General features: G+C 33.1%; 1 protein-coding gene across 1 annotated transcript in view; it reads left to right on the forward strand.

The window, feature by feature from the left end:
- LOC128993430 (cationic amino acid transporter 2) overlaps positions 1 to 22,607 on the forward strand; it is a 181,531-nt gene that overhangs the window by 112,834 nt on the left and 46,090 nt on the right. The window contains exons 3-4 of the mRNA XM_054417319.1: positions 12,938 to 13,091; positions 20,219 to 20,449. Coding sequence (XP_054273294.1) covers positions 12,938 to 13,091; positions 20,219 to 20,449 — 385 coding nt within the window. The remainder of the gene's footprint in view (positions 1 to 12,937; positions 13,092 to 20,218; positions 20,450 to 22,607) is intronic.

Genomic DNA, 22,607 nt, shown 5'->3' on the forward strand with positions numbered 1-22,607 from the left:
TATAGTTTCAGTACTCTGTGTTCTCTCGTTACTCTATGGCGTGGGTTGGCGCGTATATCACACACAAGGCGGACATTATAGTTGCCGCTCAATAACCGACATGTGGGACCCGTATCCACCTCTGCCACACAACATATAGTGTGTTTATTTTCTGTATAAAATTTGTCATCTACCTCTTACCCAATATTCTACAACAATATAGGTTTAAAAAGTAAGTGTGTTATTTTTAAATTGATTTGAAATTATTATTATATTATATAATTATTCAAACTAAATATGTATTCAAATAAAACGAGAATCATTGATATATATTACCCATAATAGTTTTCGTAGTTTTAATATTAAAGTATTATTATTAGTAATTAAGCTAGTATTAAATATTAGTAGTAATTGTATTTTATTTAGGAAACAAATGAATCGAAATTATCCATGGCTAGGGATTTTGCCTTTGTACTGTACAGGATTGTCGCAATATAGATTAAACATCCTAACTCGAATTAATCAATACATTTTTATTAATTTATAGCTTTGTAATGGATGACCCGGGTTTCGGATTCTGTGTAGCCTAAATCACATCCAACATCCAACTGACATTAAATTATTCATCTCTCGATGTGATCAGACGATTAACACGTGGAGAACACGAAAAACTGTTCGAAAACAATGTTGACGACATTGCGACAGCTAGGCCTGGATATTAAAGAAAATCTGTCAAAGAAAACGTCACACAACGTCGATAACCTTAAGGTTTCGATATTTTGTTCATAATTAATTTATAGCTTACATGTTTACAGATAAAAATCATATGCTTTTGAGTTTAATGAAATCCTTCATACACATTTATATTTTCCAAAGACAACTACTAGTCCAACAAGACAAACATTTGTGTGTGTGATAAACTATCCTAAATTTAATTGAAATGAATAACAGTATTCCTCTCAACGATCATATGGTAAATATTACAAAGCAAAGACTTGAAAAGCATAATGAAGTATCTGAAGTGGAAAAGTGGTTTCTCATAGTTTCTCAAACGACTTGATTACCTGGCTTGGATTTCTTTTGAGTTGATACAAAACCCTTTTGGCTTGAATATCTGATACTTCGAAGCTCACATTTAGTTATACAAATTTTCTATCTTGTATTGAATTACATTAATGGCGTTCTTTAATACACATCTATAAAAGTAGGTACAATTGAGCGCCTATAGCTAAACAACATTAACAAGTTAACAATAAGGATACACGATTTTTCAAATCGTAGCTATACATTAATTTCAGTTTGTACCTGTTGAAAAATCTATTAATTAGAGTAGTCTCACATGTATTGCGTAGTTCTATTCATAGAGTTTTAGAACTATTCAAGTAATGTTGAACAAACCCAACCTTAAATCATTAGCATAACCATTGACTGTTGGATACTGAAGTAGACTTCCCATCTATATGGACCAGCTGTAGCCATTTTTTTTTATTAAAAAAGAATGTAGTTCTGTGAGCCAGTCATGGAATGTGCTAGTGTCTAAAATTCTCAAAGGCATAACTTAACATTTAAGTGTGCAACGACTGCAAAACAATACTTTTCCCGTTTTTATAAACAATACTTTGTGTTTAGTAAAAAAGTACTCTACGTTTAGTTGATCCTATTACTTTGTAATAAGTGTGGTTTTCACCCTTTTACTGGTAAATCGTTAGTTTTTCTTGTAATATAGTTTCCTTCATTATCACTAACAAACTTATATTAGAGATCCAAGAACCAATCTATTTTAGGCTACAATAAACATTATATAATGGGTAAGAACTTTTTGCTAAAATCTCCTGCATCAACCTTTAAGGAAAATTATGTTAAATAAATATCTCGTTGACAATATTGACAACTGAGATTAGGATCAAGCCTTCAATATTTAGGAATTTTCCGTAGGATATTATGTGTATAGTGTCATTTTTATTCTATTGAAGTTATACTAGTCTTTATTAATACACAGGAAATAATATTTATTCCGGACTAAGGACAAATATATTTAAGCGAATAAATAAATATATAACCACCAGCATAGTGATGCTGAAAAATTACAGTAAAAACTTAAGATATTATTTAAAGTGTAATTCTCAGATTCATATCCCATTTTGTAGTCGTGTTTTGTGTTTTAGCGAATTTCCCTATAGGGAAGTAGCTATTACCGTAGGTGGCATGGTAAGACCTAAGCCCGGGAGCGATTTACTTTTTCATTTTGATGTCCCCAGAGGCAAAAAACACCATTCGTTCAAATTTGTATATATGTATATATATATATATATATCTATACTTATAAAAGGCAAAGCCCTCACTGACTCACTGACTCACTGACACACTCACTCATCACTAATTCTCCCACTTCCCATTTACCTAGGAGGCTGAAATTTGGTACATTGATTCTTTAGGCATTAAATAGGAAAACTAAGTTGTTTTTATTCTGATCGGACTCTCGGGCTCCGCCCCAGTGGCTCTGGAGTTTCCCATGTTAGCCTTATGATTTTTCATATTTAAAAGGAATAAATGAATCTTAACAGCTGTTTCAATTAAACAAGTTAGTTCTGTTCTATGATGTTCAACAGCATTTTTTTTTACAAGGATTACTAACAGGGTGCAGCACTATTATTTATTTTAATTTATGACAACAGCTAATTTGCAACCAAAAGGTGAGTGAGCGTAGCGAACGAACTTCAACCTGGAGACGAGTTAGCGTAGCGAACGAGCTTACCTGAAGGCAAGTGAGCGCAGCGAACGAGCTCCAACCTAAAGGTGAGTGAGCGTAGCGAACGAACTTCAACCAGGACGTGATTGAGCCATGCGAACGAGATCATCTTGAAAATTAAGAAATTAAACGGGGCAAAGCCCGTGGGTACAGCTAGTATATATATATATATATATATAGATTTATATATATATATGTGTCCGTGAACGCGATAACTTGAGTAATTTTTGTCCGATTTTGATGAAATTTGGTTTAAAGGTGTAAAGCGGGATAAACTTGAATGAGTTCGCGAACCAGCATGATCGGACCATGGAAACAGGGCTTTACGGGGGGTTTTATGGGGTAAAAATTGGTTTTTCTCACTTTTGACCCTCAAAACACAAAGTTTCCCAATTTCTCTTTATACCTTTTTAAAGAGCTTAAAAAAACAAATAATTTACTAAATAAAAGTATTTTTGTACGGTCATTGGTAACGGAGAAAATTTAAAAAATTGTAAATTTAAAACTCCCATGTTATTCTTATGGAGAATATTGTAAAATGTTGTAGTTTGGTTGTTTATGGATATATTTTGATCAAACTTGGCAAACTTATTTATTTTGTACTAAGCTATTAATATTTTACTAAAAAACACACTTTATTAGTTTCTTTGTAGCAGCAAACCTAGGTACTCGACCTATAATGTTATTTAAATATATTTAATTGAAAATCAATTCAGACAAATGGAAATTCGCTTAGTTGTCAGGTTTGCTGCGACGGGGGTATTTTAAATGTTTACTAAGGATTACTTATTAGAATCTCTTTTTTTGGGGGTTTCTCGTATAGAGTTTTTTCTTCTTTAGCATTGTTCCTTGTATGTAAACACACATTTTTATGGGTTTTAGTAATTAATACGAATCCTTGTATAGTATTTATTTTGAAGCACAATCTACTGAATCATTCTGCAATAACCAATAAACTATTTCATTTTTGGAAAGTGAGTAAATAACGTAATCTCTAAACTGTAAACGTTCAAAGCTCATAACCAAACAGAGATGTAAAATTGTGATGCTTGATAACTAATACCCTAATACACTGTGGTGAAATGTATTCAATAACAACTATCAACACATCAACCATACGGCAATACATGTTATATGTCAGCAACAAGATACTCAGTGTTGATGATTAACCTGAATAATCCACGGTATCGTGATATCATACCGCCGTATGTGTCACGTCAATTTGAACGAATCATCGTTGACTTTTGATGCTGCAAAGATACTTCTCATCATATGATTCAAAATCCGATAGCAAATGTTTTTGTTAATTTAAAAAAATAACTTACGAACAATAAAAAAATAATATAAAAAACGCGGTGGAACGGGTTCCCAGTACCTCTGAATTCATTGTAGGTAGGCTACTATAGCAGTTCCGTCACCCCATGTCTTACAAGTCAATCACTGCTTCTGAGAGAATAAATATATATCTACGAGAGTACAATTCATTATAAATTTTTAATTTTGTCGAGAAATGTGTAATCTAAAAACCCTTATGAATTTGTGTTTAAACAGTTCCCTTTTCAAAGATAACAATACTAAACTTGTTTTCCCTAAAAACTTCATTTTTCAAACATGTCTTTGTTTCCCTAGTTTGTGGTCAATTCCGTCATTTTTATCCTACTATAAAAGTTAGGTAGTTCTATAGAACAAAGGGTTACACTAACAACCATCTATACTATTATATAAAAATCTGATGGTGTCTGTCTGTATGTGTATTACTAATAGGTGCAAAAACTACTGAACCAACTGGGCTTAAATTTTACAAAAATATAGCTACCATACCAAGGACCATTATAGGACTATTCACATTTCGATACTGACCGTGGGCTTTGCCCCTATGGCTTTAAAAGTTCTGAGGAGAACATTTTTAAAGTAAATATTGATTGGTCTCCATGGCTGTGATGAGAACACTAACAATGTTTGTTTACATTTGCTTTGACATTTAAATATAAACAAGAAGAACTGCTAAACTGCATATTTCACAATTTCAGACAGCTGCTACAAAGAAATTAAATATAATATTTTCCATAAATATGAGGTAGGTTTATTTTAATCTAACCTTTTATCATGGATTATTTATTCTAAAACTATGTCAATGATTATAGAAAAAAAGATTTCATAACCGTTGCTGTATCAACTCCGGCTCAGTGTTCTTTTGTTTCTAAAATCAATGAAATATCTGTTACTATGTTTTCTTAATGGTAAGTGTGAAAATGTAAAGGCAATGGACGATGGAGCTGATTAAGAACTGGTTTGTATATTAAGTTGTTTGTTGATAAGTTGTTTGTTGATATTTTTGTATAGTAGAATCAGAGATGCAATGAAACATATACTGTATTTGCTATTACATTTTTTAGTCCTTGATGCTTTGATAATCATATTAGTTTTGTCTGCTGTCTTTAATGCTAAATTATTTGTTTGAAATTTGTTATAGTACCTATAGATATAGTTTCTTTAATATTTCAAAAGACTGTATTGATAAGGCACAGCAATATTTCTAAAGTTTATAACAGCTGACTTAGTTTTGCTAATGATTTATTGTGAGTTAGAAAAATGAAGATGAAAGGATTTGTGATTTAATATAAAGAAGAGTTTAATATAAAGATATTTAAATTTAATAATTAGTATTTTTGCAACTTCAAAATTGAAATTTTAAATGTCAATAATAAGTTAAAAGATGTGTAATTAAGAAAGATGAAGGTAAATCTGGTAAATCATGTATGTCAAAGTTTTACTCGAAGATTTGGTCAGTTTTTCTCATATCAGCCTACACAAGATTTAAAATTAATCAAAACCAAAATGGTGGTTTCCACTACTTACCAGATTTAAAAGTCATAACTTAAACGTTTCTATTAAGGCCATAAAAGTTGAATTTTGTTTCTTAAAGCGTTGGCGGATGTGTAACTATTATATGCAAGAGATAAAGATTAAAATGTTTCTATTTTGTGTCCTCTTCCCGTTGCAAAGCACGGGTACAACAGCTAGTAATTTATAAAATACTTATCTCACTAAAACTAAAATTTAGTTTTGTTTCTTAAAGCTGCTTTTGACGTGAATATTAACAAAAGATGTAACAAAAAGGCATATTTACCACGAAACAACTCAGAATATTGATGTGCTGCAAACCTGTTTGTCCTCGGATTATTCCGAAGCCATAATGTAAGTGATCAGTTCAGCTGCCAATCTTTACGTTAGGCCTATTTTTAAAAATATAGTTACTAAACATTTCACGTTTTTTAAATTATGGATAAAGCGGTTAATATAGGAAATACCCCCGCCGCAGCAAACCTGCCGTCTAAGCGAATTTCCATTTGGCCGAATTGATTTTCAATTGATCTATTTAAATAACATTAGGTTTAACGAGTACCTAGGTTTGCTGCTACAAGGAAACTAATAAAGTAGTGTGTTTTTAGTAAAATATTGATAGCTTACTATAAAATAAATAAATTTGCCAAGTTTGATCAAAATATATCCATAAACAAGCAAACTACAACATTTTACAATATTCTCCATAAGAATAACATGGGAATTTTGAATTTATCATTTTTTTAGTTTTCTCCGTAACCAACAACCGTACAAAAACACTTTGATATACTGAATTGTTTGTTTTTTTAAGCTCTTTAAGAAGGTTTAGAGAAAAATTGGGAAATTTTGTGTTTTGAGGGTAAGAAGTGAGAAAAACCAATTTTTACCCCATAAAACCCCCCATAAAACCCTGTTCCCATGGTCCGATCATGCTGGATCGCGAACTCATTCAAGTTTATCCCGCCTTACACCTTCAAACCAAATTTCATCAAAATCGGATACAAATTACTCAAGTTATCGTGTTCACGGACACACATATATATATATATATATATATATATATATATATATATATATACATACATATATAAAAATTTGAACGAATGGTGTTTTTGGCCTCTGGGGACATTAAAATGAAAAAGTAAATCGGTCCCGGGCCTAAGTCTTACCATGAGACCTACGGTAATAGCTACTTCCCTATAGGGAAATTCGCTAAAAGGTTAGGAAATGTTGAAAACAGCATTGTAATGTGACCCCATGCTTCTACTAGCACATAAAAGTCGTTATTCTCTTATATTGTCGCAGAGTGCTAGTCTGTTTGATTTATCTCTGGTGACATGTTGGAAAAGACATTCCTATGATATGGAAAGAGATGACAAATTTTTACAGTGGTTTTTATCCAACGAGAGAGTCAAACCATTGTGGTTTACCTACCTGATTTTTGCGAATATCCCATATAGGGAATAAGCTATTACCACAGACAATATAATACTCTAATGGTTTACTCCTATTGTCTGTGCTATTACCGTAGTACTCATGGTAGGACCTGGACCCGGGACCGATTTACTTTTTCGTTTTGAGGTCCCTAGAGGCCAAAAACGAAATGTGTCCGTTAGCACGATAACTCGAGCAAAAAGGATCCGATTTTGATGAAATTTGGTATAAACGTGTAAACCTACATTTATTCGAACGAGTTCGCGAACCAGCATGATCGGACTATGGGAACGGGGGGTTTTATGGGTTAAAAATAGGTTTTTCCCATTTCTGACCCTAAAAACACGACATTTTACAATTTCTTTCTAAACCATTTTGTAGAGCTTAAAAAATAAATAATTTAATATATTGAAGCGTTATTGTGTGCCTAATGATTACGGAGAAAATTCCAAAAGATTGTAAATTTAAAATTCCCATGTTATTCTTATGGAGAAAATGAAAACTGTTGTAGTTTACTTGTTTATGAACATATTTTGATCGAATTGGGAAAATACATTCATATCTTACTAAACTAACATTTTAGGAAAAAAATACTTTTTTTACCCTCTCTGTTGCAGCAAACCTAAGTACTCGTTAAACTTATTCTATTTAAATAGGGAATAACTGTGACATTTTTAAGGAAGCATTTTTGAGTGAATCCATTCAGGCTAGTTGAAATTCGCTTAGTCTGCAGGTTTGTTGCGGTGGGGGTATTATTTATTTTATCTCGAATAAATTTTAATTTACATTTTAACATTTGTTAGTGAATGATGAAAGAAAACGACAGTTTTTATAGTAGGCCTACCATTACTATATCCGTATTTGGTTCTGTGATTGGCAACGGCAACACTACTTGTGTTTTCTAGATTCATGGTGGAAGGAAAAAACATAGGTGTGTTATTCCCACATATTCTGACGTCACTCGGATTGCAAACAAAAGATCACCTGATTGTAACTGTCAAATTAGTCTGTATTTGTTTTGATTTGATTGTTATTGTTTTTATAATAACTAGGGTGGTCTGCCGTTACACTTTAGACGCATAAATGAGCGAAGCATCTAGACGCAACTTCCGCATTCTCAACACGGGTCCGCTTGTCGAGTTTAATGTTTTTATCGGCCGTATATGTGTGCGCACTATGTGTTTATTATTCATCGTGTAAAACTGTTACTGACGACCTTCATATGAAGTAATTCATCCTTGTACTCTCCTGATGATGGCCTCTTAGCAGATTGAAACTAGTTGTGGAGACTACAATTGGATTGCATGAATAAGGTATTTAAACCACTATCATAGTTATTATTCGCAATCCGGAGGCTACCCACACCATTGGAGCGAAGCATTAAAGATTGTCAATGGCTAATGCAGCTAACAACCTACAATATGTTCCCTTTCAACAGTGTTCCGGTCGGCCACATTAGTCTCTGAATGTGATCCCTTTGACGAGACTGCGCAATCATAGGCACCGATGTTTCTTCAACTTGGTCTTCTTCGATTTCATCAGGACTTTCTTGGTTTTCACATACACACGGTACTCTCATGTGAACAAAATCAAAAAATGAATGGGTTATTTGCCTTCAGCCAAATAAGTGCTTGATGTAGTATTCACGTCGAACTTTGAAATCGATATGGCCAAAGACGCCTTGACGTTGGACAATGATAACTTTAAAGTTTTTGGGCAGTGTATAGGTAAGATAGATGCTATTTCATTAATATCTTGCTCAACATTAATGATGTTACCTTTGTAGTGAAACTGGCCACCCTGACCATTTGCTTGTACTTTGTAAATGCGCATATAGCGGGATGTACTCGTGCAATCAACATTTCTCAAAACAAATACAGCAAAACTGTTACTTCCATTGATAAACTGTTACATTCCAACTAACCTAGGATGAAAGTAAACATTGAAATGTAAACAAAACAGTTACAAACAATTAACATATCTTAATATATCTTATTTAAATGAAACGAGATAAACCCATATGTCATAAACCCAATATAATTTTTCTTTCAACTTACATTAAAATAACAAGCGAAATTGCGTGACCTATAAAATAAAATCCAGAAGGAAATTTTCAAATATTTTTTACATAAACATTGTGCTCAGTATTCTTTAGCTGTTGGCCAAATTTCATATCAATTGGTCTATCCATTACATTCTGATGCTCTTACAAAGAAGTTACAAAGTGAGGGAAAGTGAGCTTCGCTCAATAAAAACAATAACAACCAAATCAAAACAAATACATATACTAATTTGACAGTTACAATCAGGGGCCCATTTCATAATAAACTACAAGTTACAAGTTACAGCTTGTAACTTGTAATTTCCATAAGATTTGCATTGGGCGATCAGCTGATTTACTAATAATATTAGTTTGTAGTTTATTATGAAACTAGGGGAAACCCGTCGAAATCGACGGTTACTTTCAAGGCTTACAATAATTCATCTAACTGCGATGAATTGGGTGAAATATACATATTTTGAGCATTTAACATCTTTCAAAGAGTAAGTGTAAAAACAATAACAATATTGCGTTAGTTGCCAAATTTGGTTGTTCATTCAATGATTAAAATATTTTCTATCCTGTACGTCATCGGAGTTATTATTAGTATGTTATATGGTATTTCTTCCTTTGGTAGAACCTTTAAATAGTATTTAAATCGTATTGGTGGATCTTGTAGTTAAACACTTCCGCGACTTCACCAGTGTTTGAGAAAAAATATATGTTTGTTGAGAAGACACGTTCTAACTTCAAAGGGAGGTATATCCGTTACAGTGTAAGTTTGATTTTCCTTCGTCACGTCGCGTCAGTTCATATCGTACTTCTGTGCCAATGAATGAACCCTCTAGCATAGTTTTGGGAAATTGACTGTGAGGTTACTGATAAAGCTGGAATTCCTTGACATGGGGGATGTCAGTTAGTTGTCTCGGCCTTATCAATAACATAAAGTTGTCAATATAATCTCTCTACGGAATGTTAGGTGTAGTGGAATACATGAAGTACAGTTGGCTTTTATTCTTGAACTGTTAGGGGCCTCCTAGTTCATATGATCTTGGCGGCTTCATTGGCAATAAATAATGCAAATGACAGCAATTGAACATTTCCAAAAAGCAAAAATACTGTAAAATGGCTGTTACGTATATATTGACGTTTACATATTGTTAATCAACGTATATGATAAATACTTTAATCCTTTAATACGTTTTTTTTATGGCGACCATTCATAGTAGGTAAGCCAAGTATGAATGGAGATGAGTGTAGGATGAGTGGCGCGATCTTGAAGTCTTGTTAGTTACTAAGGCCGACATTCCTTAGATACAGCTGTTAATTAATAGCCCATACAGCGAATGGCAACCAAGGGATCTACAGTTTTATAGTTGAATTGGAACCCAATTTTTTTGCATTGTTATTTATGAATTGGTATAATTATCAGGATAGCACTGCGGGTTGTCGTAGTACTCACTCGTACGGACGTTAATCCACACCAGGGAGTATCGCATCCACAGTGCATTCCTATAAATATCCACAATTCGTGACCTCCTAGTAGCTGGATTACAGGACGACGCCACCCGTCCCAGTCAAAGGATTATGTGATCTAGTTTAAAAGGAATATGACCTTTCTGTCATGAGAGTAGCTGCTTAAATAGTATTTTCTCTTTGTACCATATTTTACAGCCAAAATGTCGTGTTATTTTCAATAATGTTACTAATTCAGTGCGCCAAAGTCCGTAATATAGGCAGGTGCAAATTATTTGTCAAGATAGGTACCATTTTAGGCAATGTTTCTAAGTTTGGATTTTATTAGACACAATAAGAGCAGATATTTCTACATAAATATTTGATATTTTGTAGAATAATATGATAAAATGTAGGCAAAAGTGGTGAAAAAGGCAATGGCAACCAACCCGTACAATAGATATAAGATAGTTCAATAAGAAATAATTTAAGAATTGCTGTGATAAAATGATTTTCCACTGATTTCGTAATGGAACGTTATATTGCAAAACATGGCATGATAAAGAAGAAAATCAATTTTAAAATCAGAAAATAACATTGCAAATACTTATTTGGTAGAATTCAACTCCCAATAAATATGTGTTGTTTGAAATACAATTTTAAAATGAACAGCTGTTTCATTAAAAAGTATTATTCTCATGGCCAAAATGTAAACAACTCTGTGGAGGGATCTTTAAAGGCTTCTGGGGCAGAGTCCTAAAGGATTTTGCTTAGTTTTTTTTTTGATAACTCATCTACAGACCAAGACCTTTCTTTGGACACCTCTACCAAGTTTCTACGCCCAACCGTTCTCTCAAATTAGTGGGGACAAAGTTTCCAATCAAATATTTAGATTCCCCCATGTTAATCTTATGGGAAAAACTCCAACTTTGATGGCCTGTGGGGCAAAGCCCGAGAATTTTTACTACATGAATTGGTGAAAGGGGGTGTCTACACAAAAAATATTTTATTTTGACTCGTCGTTTGTAAAAATCCGTCCATTATTAACGGAGGAGTAGTGTTTTCAAGAAATCGCCTTCACGTATTATATATAAGGATAGGCCCCAGGTGATCTTTTGTTTGCAATCCGAGTGACGTATGTTTTTTCACTTTTTTCCTTCCACCATGTTCTAGATTAAGATGGCATAGCAGAAGCAGAAGCAGACACCATCATCAGCTGTTCATCATCTTGCACTTGCGTTTGCGTATTCGTTCGATTTCGATTCGCGCTAGTAGTAGTGCTCGTGCTTTTTCTTTGTTGTATCAATGTTTGTTTATGACTTGAAATTCAAAACAAACGATTATGGAAACTGAGTCGTTGTCGTTGGATAGTAAATTTGTTTTGACTAATTTGTTTAACTTTAGTTAGTAGCCTCATAGGCTGATTTCTTTTGTGTTGGTGTTGGTATACCTAGGTCCAGGTGTTAACCCTTTGTTTGTTCATGTTCATACTTGTAGATTTTGTTTACCTGTAGGTTGAGGTTCAAACAAATGAGGATGATTTAAACATACTGTATTTTGTTTTGGTCTTTTGTCAGTAAGTAACTCAATTATATTCATCAAGGATTTGTGTCATACTAGATTAGCCATAGACTGTAATAACTTTCAAACAGTGAAGACATCTAACAAAATAGCATGTACCTAACATATTTTGTTTACAAAACTATAATTTGTTTATTGGGTACAGGTATGATTACAATAAAGCTTTAAGTTATGCTACAATACAAAACAATGATCATCTGTCGCTACCCAGCTAAATCGGTCATATAAGATGAGTTGTGGTCAGGCTTACAACATATAACTGTTGATCACAGAATAGGAAGAAAGCTAAAGAATTGAATCTGTCCATGTCCTCTGAGGTCTCTCACAATATGAGACTGAAAATGGCCTTCAAAACAAACAAAAAGAAACAAGGTTATTTAAGAAACCAGCTACCGGTATATGTACGCTAATAATGAATAACAAATAAACTTATTTGTTGAACACTTTTAAAATGACAGTCCTACTTTGTATTTCGTTTATAGTTTTTAAGTATAGGTAGACTAGAAAATCATGATCAGTAAGCCTACAGGTTTGTTGGTGATACCATAGAATAAAGAGTAAGGAACTCTTTGCTCTGTGGTAATATTTTTAAGCTAAAGAAAGTGTTTAAATCCCTGAATTTGCACAGAATTCTATAAGCGTATTTGTAACATGTATAGATTTGTATGCAGGCTAAGAAAAGACTTTTAAAGCACAACATTTAACACAATTGGTGAATTAGAAAAGCTTACAATCAACAACCAAAACATAAAATTGAAGTTTAAGTCAAATTTAAAATCTATGTCTTGACGTGTTTTTATGGCATTCAGGCTATAATAGAATCACTTTTTTAACTAACGTTTTCTCATCCCCAGAAATGCCTGACGACACTAGACCTGACGTCGCTGGGTGTAGGCAGTTGTGTGGGGACAGGCATGTACCTGGTGGCTGGTATGGTTGCCCACAATGTCGCAGGGCCCGGGGTCGTCATCTCTTTTATCATCGCCGCAGTCGCCTCTATATTTTCAGGTAAGCCTACTTTAGCTAACTATAACCTAATGTCAAATATAAGTGTGGCGTATTGGTATGTAAATAGGGTTTATAATATTATATAAAAAATAATGCATTTATGTTAACAATTTTAAAAGGTTCGTCTAGCTATGCTATACAATACAAAAAAACATGCTTGGGTCTTTCTATAATACTCAAGATGTCAGGGGCAAGTATTGTACCAGCTAGTACTGTCCATTGAATTATTGGTGATAACTAACTTAACGTTTTGTAGACGGGCTGTTAGTTTTTGGGCGACCTCTTTTAAACATGTTTGATAATTCGTTTTGGCACATACAACTTGTAGTAAACAAATGTTGTATAAACACATGTCAAACAAAACAAAAGTTCACCAAACAAGTTTTATAGAGTAAACACGGCTTAACACCAAATGTCAACCTTTAATGTGTCAAAGATAGTCTTAGTGATCAAACTGTGCTAGCTGCCTTCAATTTAAGTGAGGCAGTGTCTATTCTTTGTTCTGTGGTTTAATGGACTAGTGCTGCGGTCTAGCCACATGATCAGAACTGGTTACTATGTGGTATCCATTGCTGTGCTGTGCATTATTGACTTTGTTGATAGTCCCGTGGAGTAGCTTGCTGCTAATGCCGCTCTCGCAGGGTAATATTACCTTAGTGATGTTTTATGACTATATTTTCAAGTGTGACTACTGCAGTGTGGATTGAGAAAGATTTAACATAGGAACTAGCGTTTTAATATGGCAGTAATGTATAAAGAATGAAAATGCACGGTACCGTTAATCAGTTTAATGTGTTAAATGGTATTAAATGTTTAATTCACAGAAAATATACCATTATAGGTCTATAGTCTGTGATGAATTTAAAAAGAAAAATTCAGAGTACCTCTATCCTGGACGGGGAGCTAGCTTCCAGCTGGAATTTTCAATTAGGATAAGAAGAATATCAGACACAATATCAAGAAGAGGGTTTGAATTGAAATAATCTATTATATTTTACTTCATTTAATAGTTAAAAGATAGATTTGTAATTCAATCTGCCGAGGTAAATAAGTCAACAAATAGAAAACTACTAAAAGGTATTATTTTTTTATAATAAAAATTTGTGTTTTTTAAGTTTATTAAGAAATTTTATTATTTTTAATTTATATCTGTTCAGTGAATAATCATTAAGTATAGCATATTTTTATCTAAATCCTATTTATGGTATTTTTTTTCAGAATATTTGCTTTAGCGCTTTCAATGACTTTGGTAATGTTGAAAAAAAAATCCACTACCGGTCTTTCAACCCAAATATTAGCAAAGGATTAAAGTAGGAGAAGACTATACTGAGTACGTTAGTTGCTGACTTGCTTAGATCAGCTATATCTTTAGCCTGGATAAAATTATTAATTCATAACAAAATTTGCCAACCCCCCCCCCCCCCCCTTTCAAAAGAAGATTTTCATGGATAGATTTCTTTTGTAGCTAAAAAATTTAACCCCGAATGCCCATGCCTAAATCAATTAAATTAACTTATCACTCAATCAAAGTATGACTAACAAAGAATTCTTAATTAACAATCTGTCGGTTACCTAACTCCCACCAACACCTCCGCACCACTGAGGTTGACGAGGAAACAAACCAATTAGTGGCGAGGATGCTTGATATCGATATTGATACTTGTGATGTGATATCATCTCGACTACGGAGAGCGTCAACAGTATCAGCAACAGGTATGACTTGCCCTCAGCCGCAAGATTTATGTCTTACGATCCAAACTTGGCAACTAAGGAGCAGTTTTAAACTTCTTGGGGTTGTTATGAGTAAACTTCATTATTGTTTCAAAACAGTTGCGCAACCAGTAGCAAGGGCACAAGACAGAGACCTCTGGGTTTTGGCTGTGTGATAATGCTACCCAGTGGTTCACATACATAAGTCGACCTGTCAGGTGTCTACAGGGAGAAGAACAATCTCTGATGTGGGGAACTCTCTCTTTTAAAAAACTCTTTGGGAATGAATCAGCTGGTCTAAGAAAACAGTGAGTCTGAATACTTAACACTTTTTGGACTAATTTTTTTGTATTATTTCCCAAAGAGAAACCACTAATCTCTTTCACATAATAGTATTATATTAATTAGGTTATCCTACTAAATATATATTATCCTGAGATATTCTAAAATTTCAGCTTTAACATTAGAGCAAAGCGATCTCACTCCTGAACATAAGACCAAGCTAATGACTTGGAGAAAGTTGTAAATTAGTCCTGTGAAGCAGTAAATTAAACTGATATGACAGGCACCCCCATTAACCCTATTTCAGTTATTTAATGGCTGTCATTGTTAATACACATTAAGCTATCAAACATAATTAAATAGTGAAGGCATTCTAGCTGATTTATGCTTTCCTATCTTCAACGTTTAGAGTCAGAATCTTGGTCTTGGGTCTGGTTTCAGGATGATTTAAAGAGTTTTAAATAGTTTCTTAGCAGATTTTGAAGGTTGTTATTGCAGGTAAAAAAACATTAAAACAATTTAAAATTAAAGAATTTCGTAATTGTTTTAATTTATTATTTAGCTAATTACAGTTCTGTAGTATTATACTCATAGTAATAATAATAGTATTGCTTTATTATAGTATGCTACAAAACGTATCGTGTGTATGTATGTATTGTATGTTGTATTTTTATTAATTTATAACCTAAGAAAACACCACATATATACTTATTAAAAGTATGGCTTGTAGCATGGACCTTCTGGTCTAGAGACGTGGGCTCAATTCCTGCCAAACACCAATGACTATTTTCTATCTAATATTTTGTGACCCATTGGTTTGTAGTCCGCCTTAAGTCCCCCAAAAAAAATTGGTATTTAAAAACTTGTTTTCGAGGTCCAGTTGATGCATATAGACTTAATTTTTTAGAACAAAGATACTTAAATCTACTATTTCTAAGCACTTAAACTTGATATAAAGTAATTGGCAAAATACTAAAAAACTCTAATGGTAATGACCTATCAGCAATCTGATTTTTCCGTTAACGGAAAAATTGGATTTTCTCAAAAATGGCCTTAACGATTTTTATAAAAATTGAGTATGTTGTAGTCCTTTGTATTCTAAACAAAATGGTACAAAAGTTACGGTTAAAAAGTTATTGCAGCTTGTGTTATTTTCCCTAAATCCCCCCATAAAACGAAGAAAATCAGATTTAAGTAAAGAGCCGGTTTTAATTAAAGTTAATGTGTTATGGTCTTTATAATTATATAAAAAATAGTGCAACCCCCCTTTGCTGGAACAATTACGGTTCAAAAGTTATTGCAACTTTTGACATTTTCCCTATAAAATAGCATGGTCACTCCCACTGCTTACACATGATAAAGGTTGTTGACAAGCTAATGGAGAAAGCTAATGGAGAAGCTAATGGGAGAAAGTATGTGTCAGATTGCTGATAGGTCATTACCATTAGAGTTTTTTAGTATTTTGCCAATTACTTTATATCAAGTTTAAGTGCTTAGAAATAGTAGATTTAAGTATCTTTGTTCTAAAAAATTAAGTCTATATGCATCAACTGGACCTCGAAAACAAGTTTTTAAATACCAATTTTTTTTGGGGGACTTAAGGCGGACTACAAACCAATGGGTCACAAAATATTAGATAGAAAATAGTCATTGGTGTTTGGCAGGAATTGAGCCCACGTCTCTAGACCAGAAGGTCCATGCTACAAGCCATACTTTTAATAAGTATATATGTGGTGTTTTCTTAGGTTATAAATTAATAAAAATACAACATACAATACATACATACACACGATACGTTTTGTAGCATACTATAATAAAGCAATACTATTATTATTACTATGAGTATAATACTACAGAACTGTAATTAGCTAAATAATAAATTAAAACAATTACAAAATTCTTTAATTTTAAATTGTTTTAATGTTTTTTTACCTGCAATAACAACCTTCAAAATCTGCTAAGAAACTATTTAAAACTCTTTAAATCATCCTGAAACCAGACCCAAGACCAAGATTCTGACTCTAAACGTTGAAGATAGGAAAGCATAAATCAGCTAGAATGCCTTCACTATTTAATTATGTTTGATAGCTTAATGTGTATTAACAATGACAGCCATTAAATAACTGAAATAGGGTTAATGGGGGTGCCTGTCATATCAGTTTAATTTACTGCTTCACAGGACTAATTTACAACTTTCTCCAAGTCATTAGCTTGGTCTTATGTTCAGGAGTGAGATCGCTTTGCTGTTTGCTCTAATGTTAAAGCTGAAATTTTAGAATATCTCAGGATAAAATATATTTAGTAGGATAACCTAATTAATATAATACTATTATGTGAAAGAGATTAGTGGTTTCTCTTTGGGAAATAATACAAAAAAATTAGTCCAAAAAGTGTTAAGTATTCAGACTCACTGTTTTCTTAGACCAGCTGATTCATTCCCAAAGAGTTTTTTAAAAGAGAGAGTTCCCCACATCAGAGATTGTTCTTCTCCCTGTAGACACCTGACAGGTCGACTTATGTATGTGAACCACTGGGTAGCATTATCACACAGCCAAAACCCAGAGGTCTCTGTCTTGTGCCCTTGCTACTGGTTGCGCAACTGTTTTGAAACAATAATGAAGTTTACTCATAACAACCCCAAGAAGTTTAAAACTGCTCCTTAGTTGCCAAGTTTGGATCGTAAGACATAAATCTTGCGGCTGAGGGCAAGTCATACCTGTTGCTGATACTGTTGACGCTCTCCGTAGTCGAGATGATATCACATCACAAGTATCAATATCGATATCAAGCATCCTCGCCACTAATTGGTTTGTTTCCTCGTCAACCTCAGTGGTGCGGAGGTGTTGGTGGGAGTTAGGTAACCGACAGATTGTTAATTAAGAATTCTTTGTTAGTCATACTTTGATTGAGTGATAAGTTAATTTAATTGATTTAGGCATGGGCATTCGGGGTTAAATTTTTTAGCTACAAAAGAAATCTATCCATGAAAATCTTCTTTTGAAAGGGGGGGGGGGGTTGGCAAATTTTGTTATGAATTAATAATTTTATCCAGGCTAAAGATAAAGCTGATCTAAGCAAGTCAGCAACTAACGTACTCAGTATAGTCTTCTCCTACTTTAATCCTTTGCTAATATTTGGGTTGAAAGACCGGTAGTGGATTTTTTTTTCAACATTACCAAAGTCATTGAAAGCGCTAAAGCAAATATTCTGAAAAAAAATACCATAAATAGGATTTAGATAAAAATATGCTATACTTAATGATTATTCACTGAACAGATATAAATTAAAAATAATAAAATTTCTTAATAAACTTAAAAACACAAATTTTTATTATAAAAAAATAATACCTTTTAGTAGTTTTCTATTTGTTGACTTATTTACCTCGGCAGTTTGAATTACAAATCTATCTTTTAACTATTAAATGAAGTAAAATATAATAGATTATTTCAATTCAAACCCTCTTCTTGATATTGTGTCTGATATTCTTCTTATATCCTAATTGAAAATTCCAGCTGGAAGCTAGCTCCCCGTCCAGGCTAGAGGAAGATGTATGGACTCTGTGTGTTTCATTATACATTCTAGCCACAGTCTGTTGGGTCTGTTGGGTGTTTCCATACTTATTCATTATTATTTGTATTGAATTACGTTATTGTTGTGTGCTCTCTTGCAAAATCACTTTGTATTACAATTTATTTGGAAGACACAGACCAAATGTTAAAACAGAGTAACGTAGTTGAATGAGAATATAGAGTAAGCTACTAAGTTTTGGTTATCAAGATGGTCTAGTGATGCTTTTTTAAGTTAAGAGATGGAACACAAAAAGCTTAGCTTATAGCCTAAGACTGACGATAACGCTCCGGCGTAAAAACCCAGGTCTCCACAATAAATCAATTGGATTGTAAGGTAAGCCTTAGATTATAACAATGATTAATAACGATCCAGAGGCTATGTCTCCAAAAGTTCTATTTGATACACATTTAGTATCGCAAAGTGGTTAAATTAATGGGGAATTTTAAAACGGCATGAGTGTGAAAATAATCGTGTTTTGTATTTATAAATATTTTTATTTTGTTGAACTTGCCTAGTAGATTAAGAGCAAAATATTACTTTTTCCTAAAATTTAACTAGATTCCGGAAAACACTAATAGGCCTATCATAAATAATATACATTTTTGTAATAAATATTGAATAGCACTAAACTAAAATACAACTAAAATTTCCAGGTCTATAATTTAATTTTTAAATTGTAGTTAATTTAAACAATAATTTTTATAATTTAATCATTTGTAGTTTTACCTAAAAGGTAGAAGTATTGGAATAAACCCCATGTTTCCAGGTTATTTAAATTATCCATCTCTTTTAGGCTCTGGGGTCCAAAATGTGTCTGAATTGAAAAAAGTTACAATCGATGTAAAAACAAAGTAACCAAATTAATAATTAGATAACAAAGAAACCGTAGGACTCAATTAACACAATTTACTAAAGCATCTTTACAAATTTCCTTCTTGCTGAGATGTAAAAGTTGTTGCTACTCTGGGATGCGACAGAAATCCTGTAATAACTCAAGGTACACTTTAAAGTTTAGCCCAGCAGGATGAGGTACACCGTCTTACGGATCCTCATAAACTCTGTAACAAACTTTAGAAGGAGTGGCTTGTATGTTAATGAACAAAAGTAGGCCAATATCTATTTAACATCACATCACCTACAGTGTGTTATGTTGAAAGAATTCTTTGTAATTTTAAAAGTAATAATGATTTTAGTCTTAAAATTACACGTACCTTCTTTAGGTTTTAAGATTTTAAAGCTGTTGTTAAGCTGATTAGTGAATATGGTGTTTAATTTTTCACTAAAAATGTGTATAATATAGAATATTTATTGAGGTTACCAATTTATTTTTTTTTGTAATATTGCCTTTCACAATGTTAAGACATTCTTTAAGTAATAAGAATATGTATTTGTTTTAATGATACAGAACAGCATTTTCAAGAATGCTCAAAAAGAATACTGTAGTTTTATGGACTAGGGTAGGGTATTACAGCTATATTGACAATTATTTAAATTTTATTGTAGGTCCTTTTCATGCACTGTGGTACAATACTATAAGTGATATAAATAAAGATATTTTGTTACAGGTGCTTGCTACGCAGAGTTCGGCGTGCGAGTGCCCCACACCACAGGGTCCGCTTACATGTACAGTTACGTCACCGTGGGTGAACTCATCGCCTTCGTGATCGGTTGGAACATGATCCTCGAGTACCTCATAGGCACGTCGGCCTGCGCCTGTGCCCTCAGCGCCTGCTTCGACGCCCTCACCAACGGCCAGATCAGCAAGACCATCGCCAGTGATGTTGGCACATTCTTTGGTAAGTCATGGAAATCCTTTTATATAAAACCCACCATTCAAAAATGGATATTGCTATGGGGTATTTTATGCAGTTTTGTAAGTACATAGTGCATAATAAGCTGAAGTTTCATTTAGTTGGAAGATTACTGTTCCTGTGTATGAAACACTGTTTGAATTGGAGCTATTAATTTCTGACAAAAACAATATAGGTGTTAATTTTGTGACCTATACTGTAAGTCTGATTAAACCATGAAGACTAAGGGTAAGTGTAGCGACTTCTCTATAAGGAATCCATTTATAACTATCGATCGGAAATATTGAGATACATGATTGTATAGGTGGTTAAGTGAATAAAAAGTGAATTTGTTACCGGTTCCGAATGAAAGCTGAAGGAAGATTTTAGAAAGTTAGTTAGGTAAAGTTTGTTCCAAGATGAAGCGTGTGAGGTAATGTAATTTTTACAATAGCTGACCGGCAAAACATATTTTTTACCAAAATACAAGCGCTAGGAGGAAACATCTGTAAAGGCACCAGGGCCAAAGGTAACAAAACACTTGTATTTAAATTCAAAGTTTCATTTATAACAACAGAGAGTTTTTCATTTGTTTTAATTATTACAAAAAATTATTCACCCCTGTTTTAGATAGGTCAATCAGTATTTAAGTATATGGCATTTATTTTATGTGACAGCGTCCCTTACTGATTTTCACGTGACAAAATATCATGAGTCGTCAACACTTACAGACATCAGTGGTAGCAGAAAATTATCAAAGCCAATTTCAAAGTTGTTCAAGAGGAGTTGACTTACAGTTGCAAAATGTAATCTCCAACAGAAACAATTTTCAAGAAAGTTGTAGTTTGAGAAACAATTAACAAAACTAGTGGAGCCATAGGTACTTAGAATTTGAACACAGTTCACAATTAGTTGTATAATTAACTACCGTAGGTTTAAAGTGATTATCTAGTGTTGCCAATTTAGGTGAGCAGTTCAATTAGTCAGATGACTAGTACCATACCTCTTTACACTTAAAGTGGATAACTACAGGGTTTACTGGAGTAATTGGTTAATTGGTGTGTAATGTGAATAAGTGAAATCCAATATCATTATAGGTTGTATAAAAAGCACAAACAAAGATTGCTTTAATTAGTAAATTACTGTTACTCACTAAATGAAGCAGGAAAATATTTACTGACTTGTTATCTTTTGTAAGCTGTAATATACTCTACAATCAATATTTTGGAGTATTTGAAAGCCAATCATGCTGAAATAATTTTATTCTGTGAAGTGATAATACCTTTTACATTCATGAACATTTATTTGATTTAAATATTATAAATAATTTATAATTTTTCTTGCTTATCGTTGGTACACTGTTTTATTTATGTTTCATGGTTGTAAACCATGAAAGCCATATGGTAGATGTTGATGGTAAATTAATCATAAACCAAACATTTTTAACGGTATACATCAGTCCAGTAAAGGTTAAATTTGGAAAAACAGTAGCATCATGTCGTGAAAACTTCTCTATAACATCTAATCATGCATCTTTGCTTGAGCTAAAAGTATAATCACATTAGATTAATAGCTTCAAAAAAGCGGCGGTAAATTACAAAAACTTTATCATGTAACCTTTCTGTCTTGGAAAAATAAAAAAATTAATAAAACTCACCTACATTATTAATACGCTTCACGAAACTTTGTGAAAAATAAGGCTTTTTTGTTTTAAAATTTAACCCCACATATTATATACCAAATTATGTTCTTCTAGGTGTGTAGATTTGCAAACTAACCTTACATTTTTGAAAAAGTCCCTTGAACTCTGCCCCAGTGGCTTTTAAAGTTCCCATGTTATCCTTATGAAGAACATGTTTGTTTACATTGTGATCAGCTTGATAATTTAATTGCTGTTAATATTTTAGTTGCAATTTAACCCATTAGCGCCGACTTACGAGCGTTACTCGTACGGCCGCTGCAGGCCCGGAGGCCGACTTACGAGAGCCGCTCGTGTCACCGCTAGGCAGCGCCATTTTTTATTTAGTTATTATTATTTTTCGCCCTTTTTGTTTCTTCTTACTATTATAATGTTTATAAATATCTTGCTTCTTGATTTGCGTATTTACTCATTTATTTTAGCGAATAACAAACAATTTTGTGTTGCCATGGAAACCACATATCA

Source organism: Macrosteles quadrilineatus, unplaced genomic scaffold (genome assembly GCF_028750875.1).
Source record: "Macrosteles quadrilineatus isolate MER2022 unplaced genomic scaffold, UCM_ALF_1.0 Scaffold_4__1_contigs__length_99947679, whole genome shotgun sequence".
Classification (NCBI taxonomy): Eukaryota; Metazoa; Arthropoda; class Insecta; order Hemiptera; family Cicadellidae; genus Macrosteles; species Macrosteles quadrilineatus.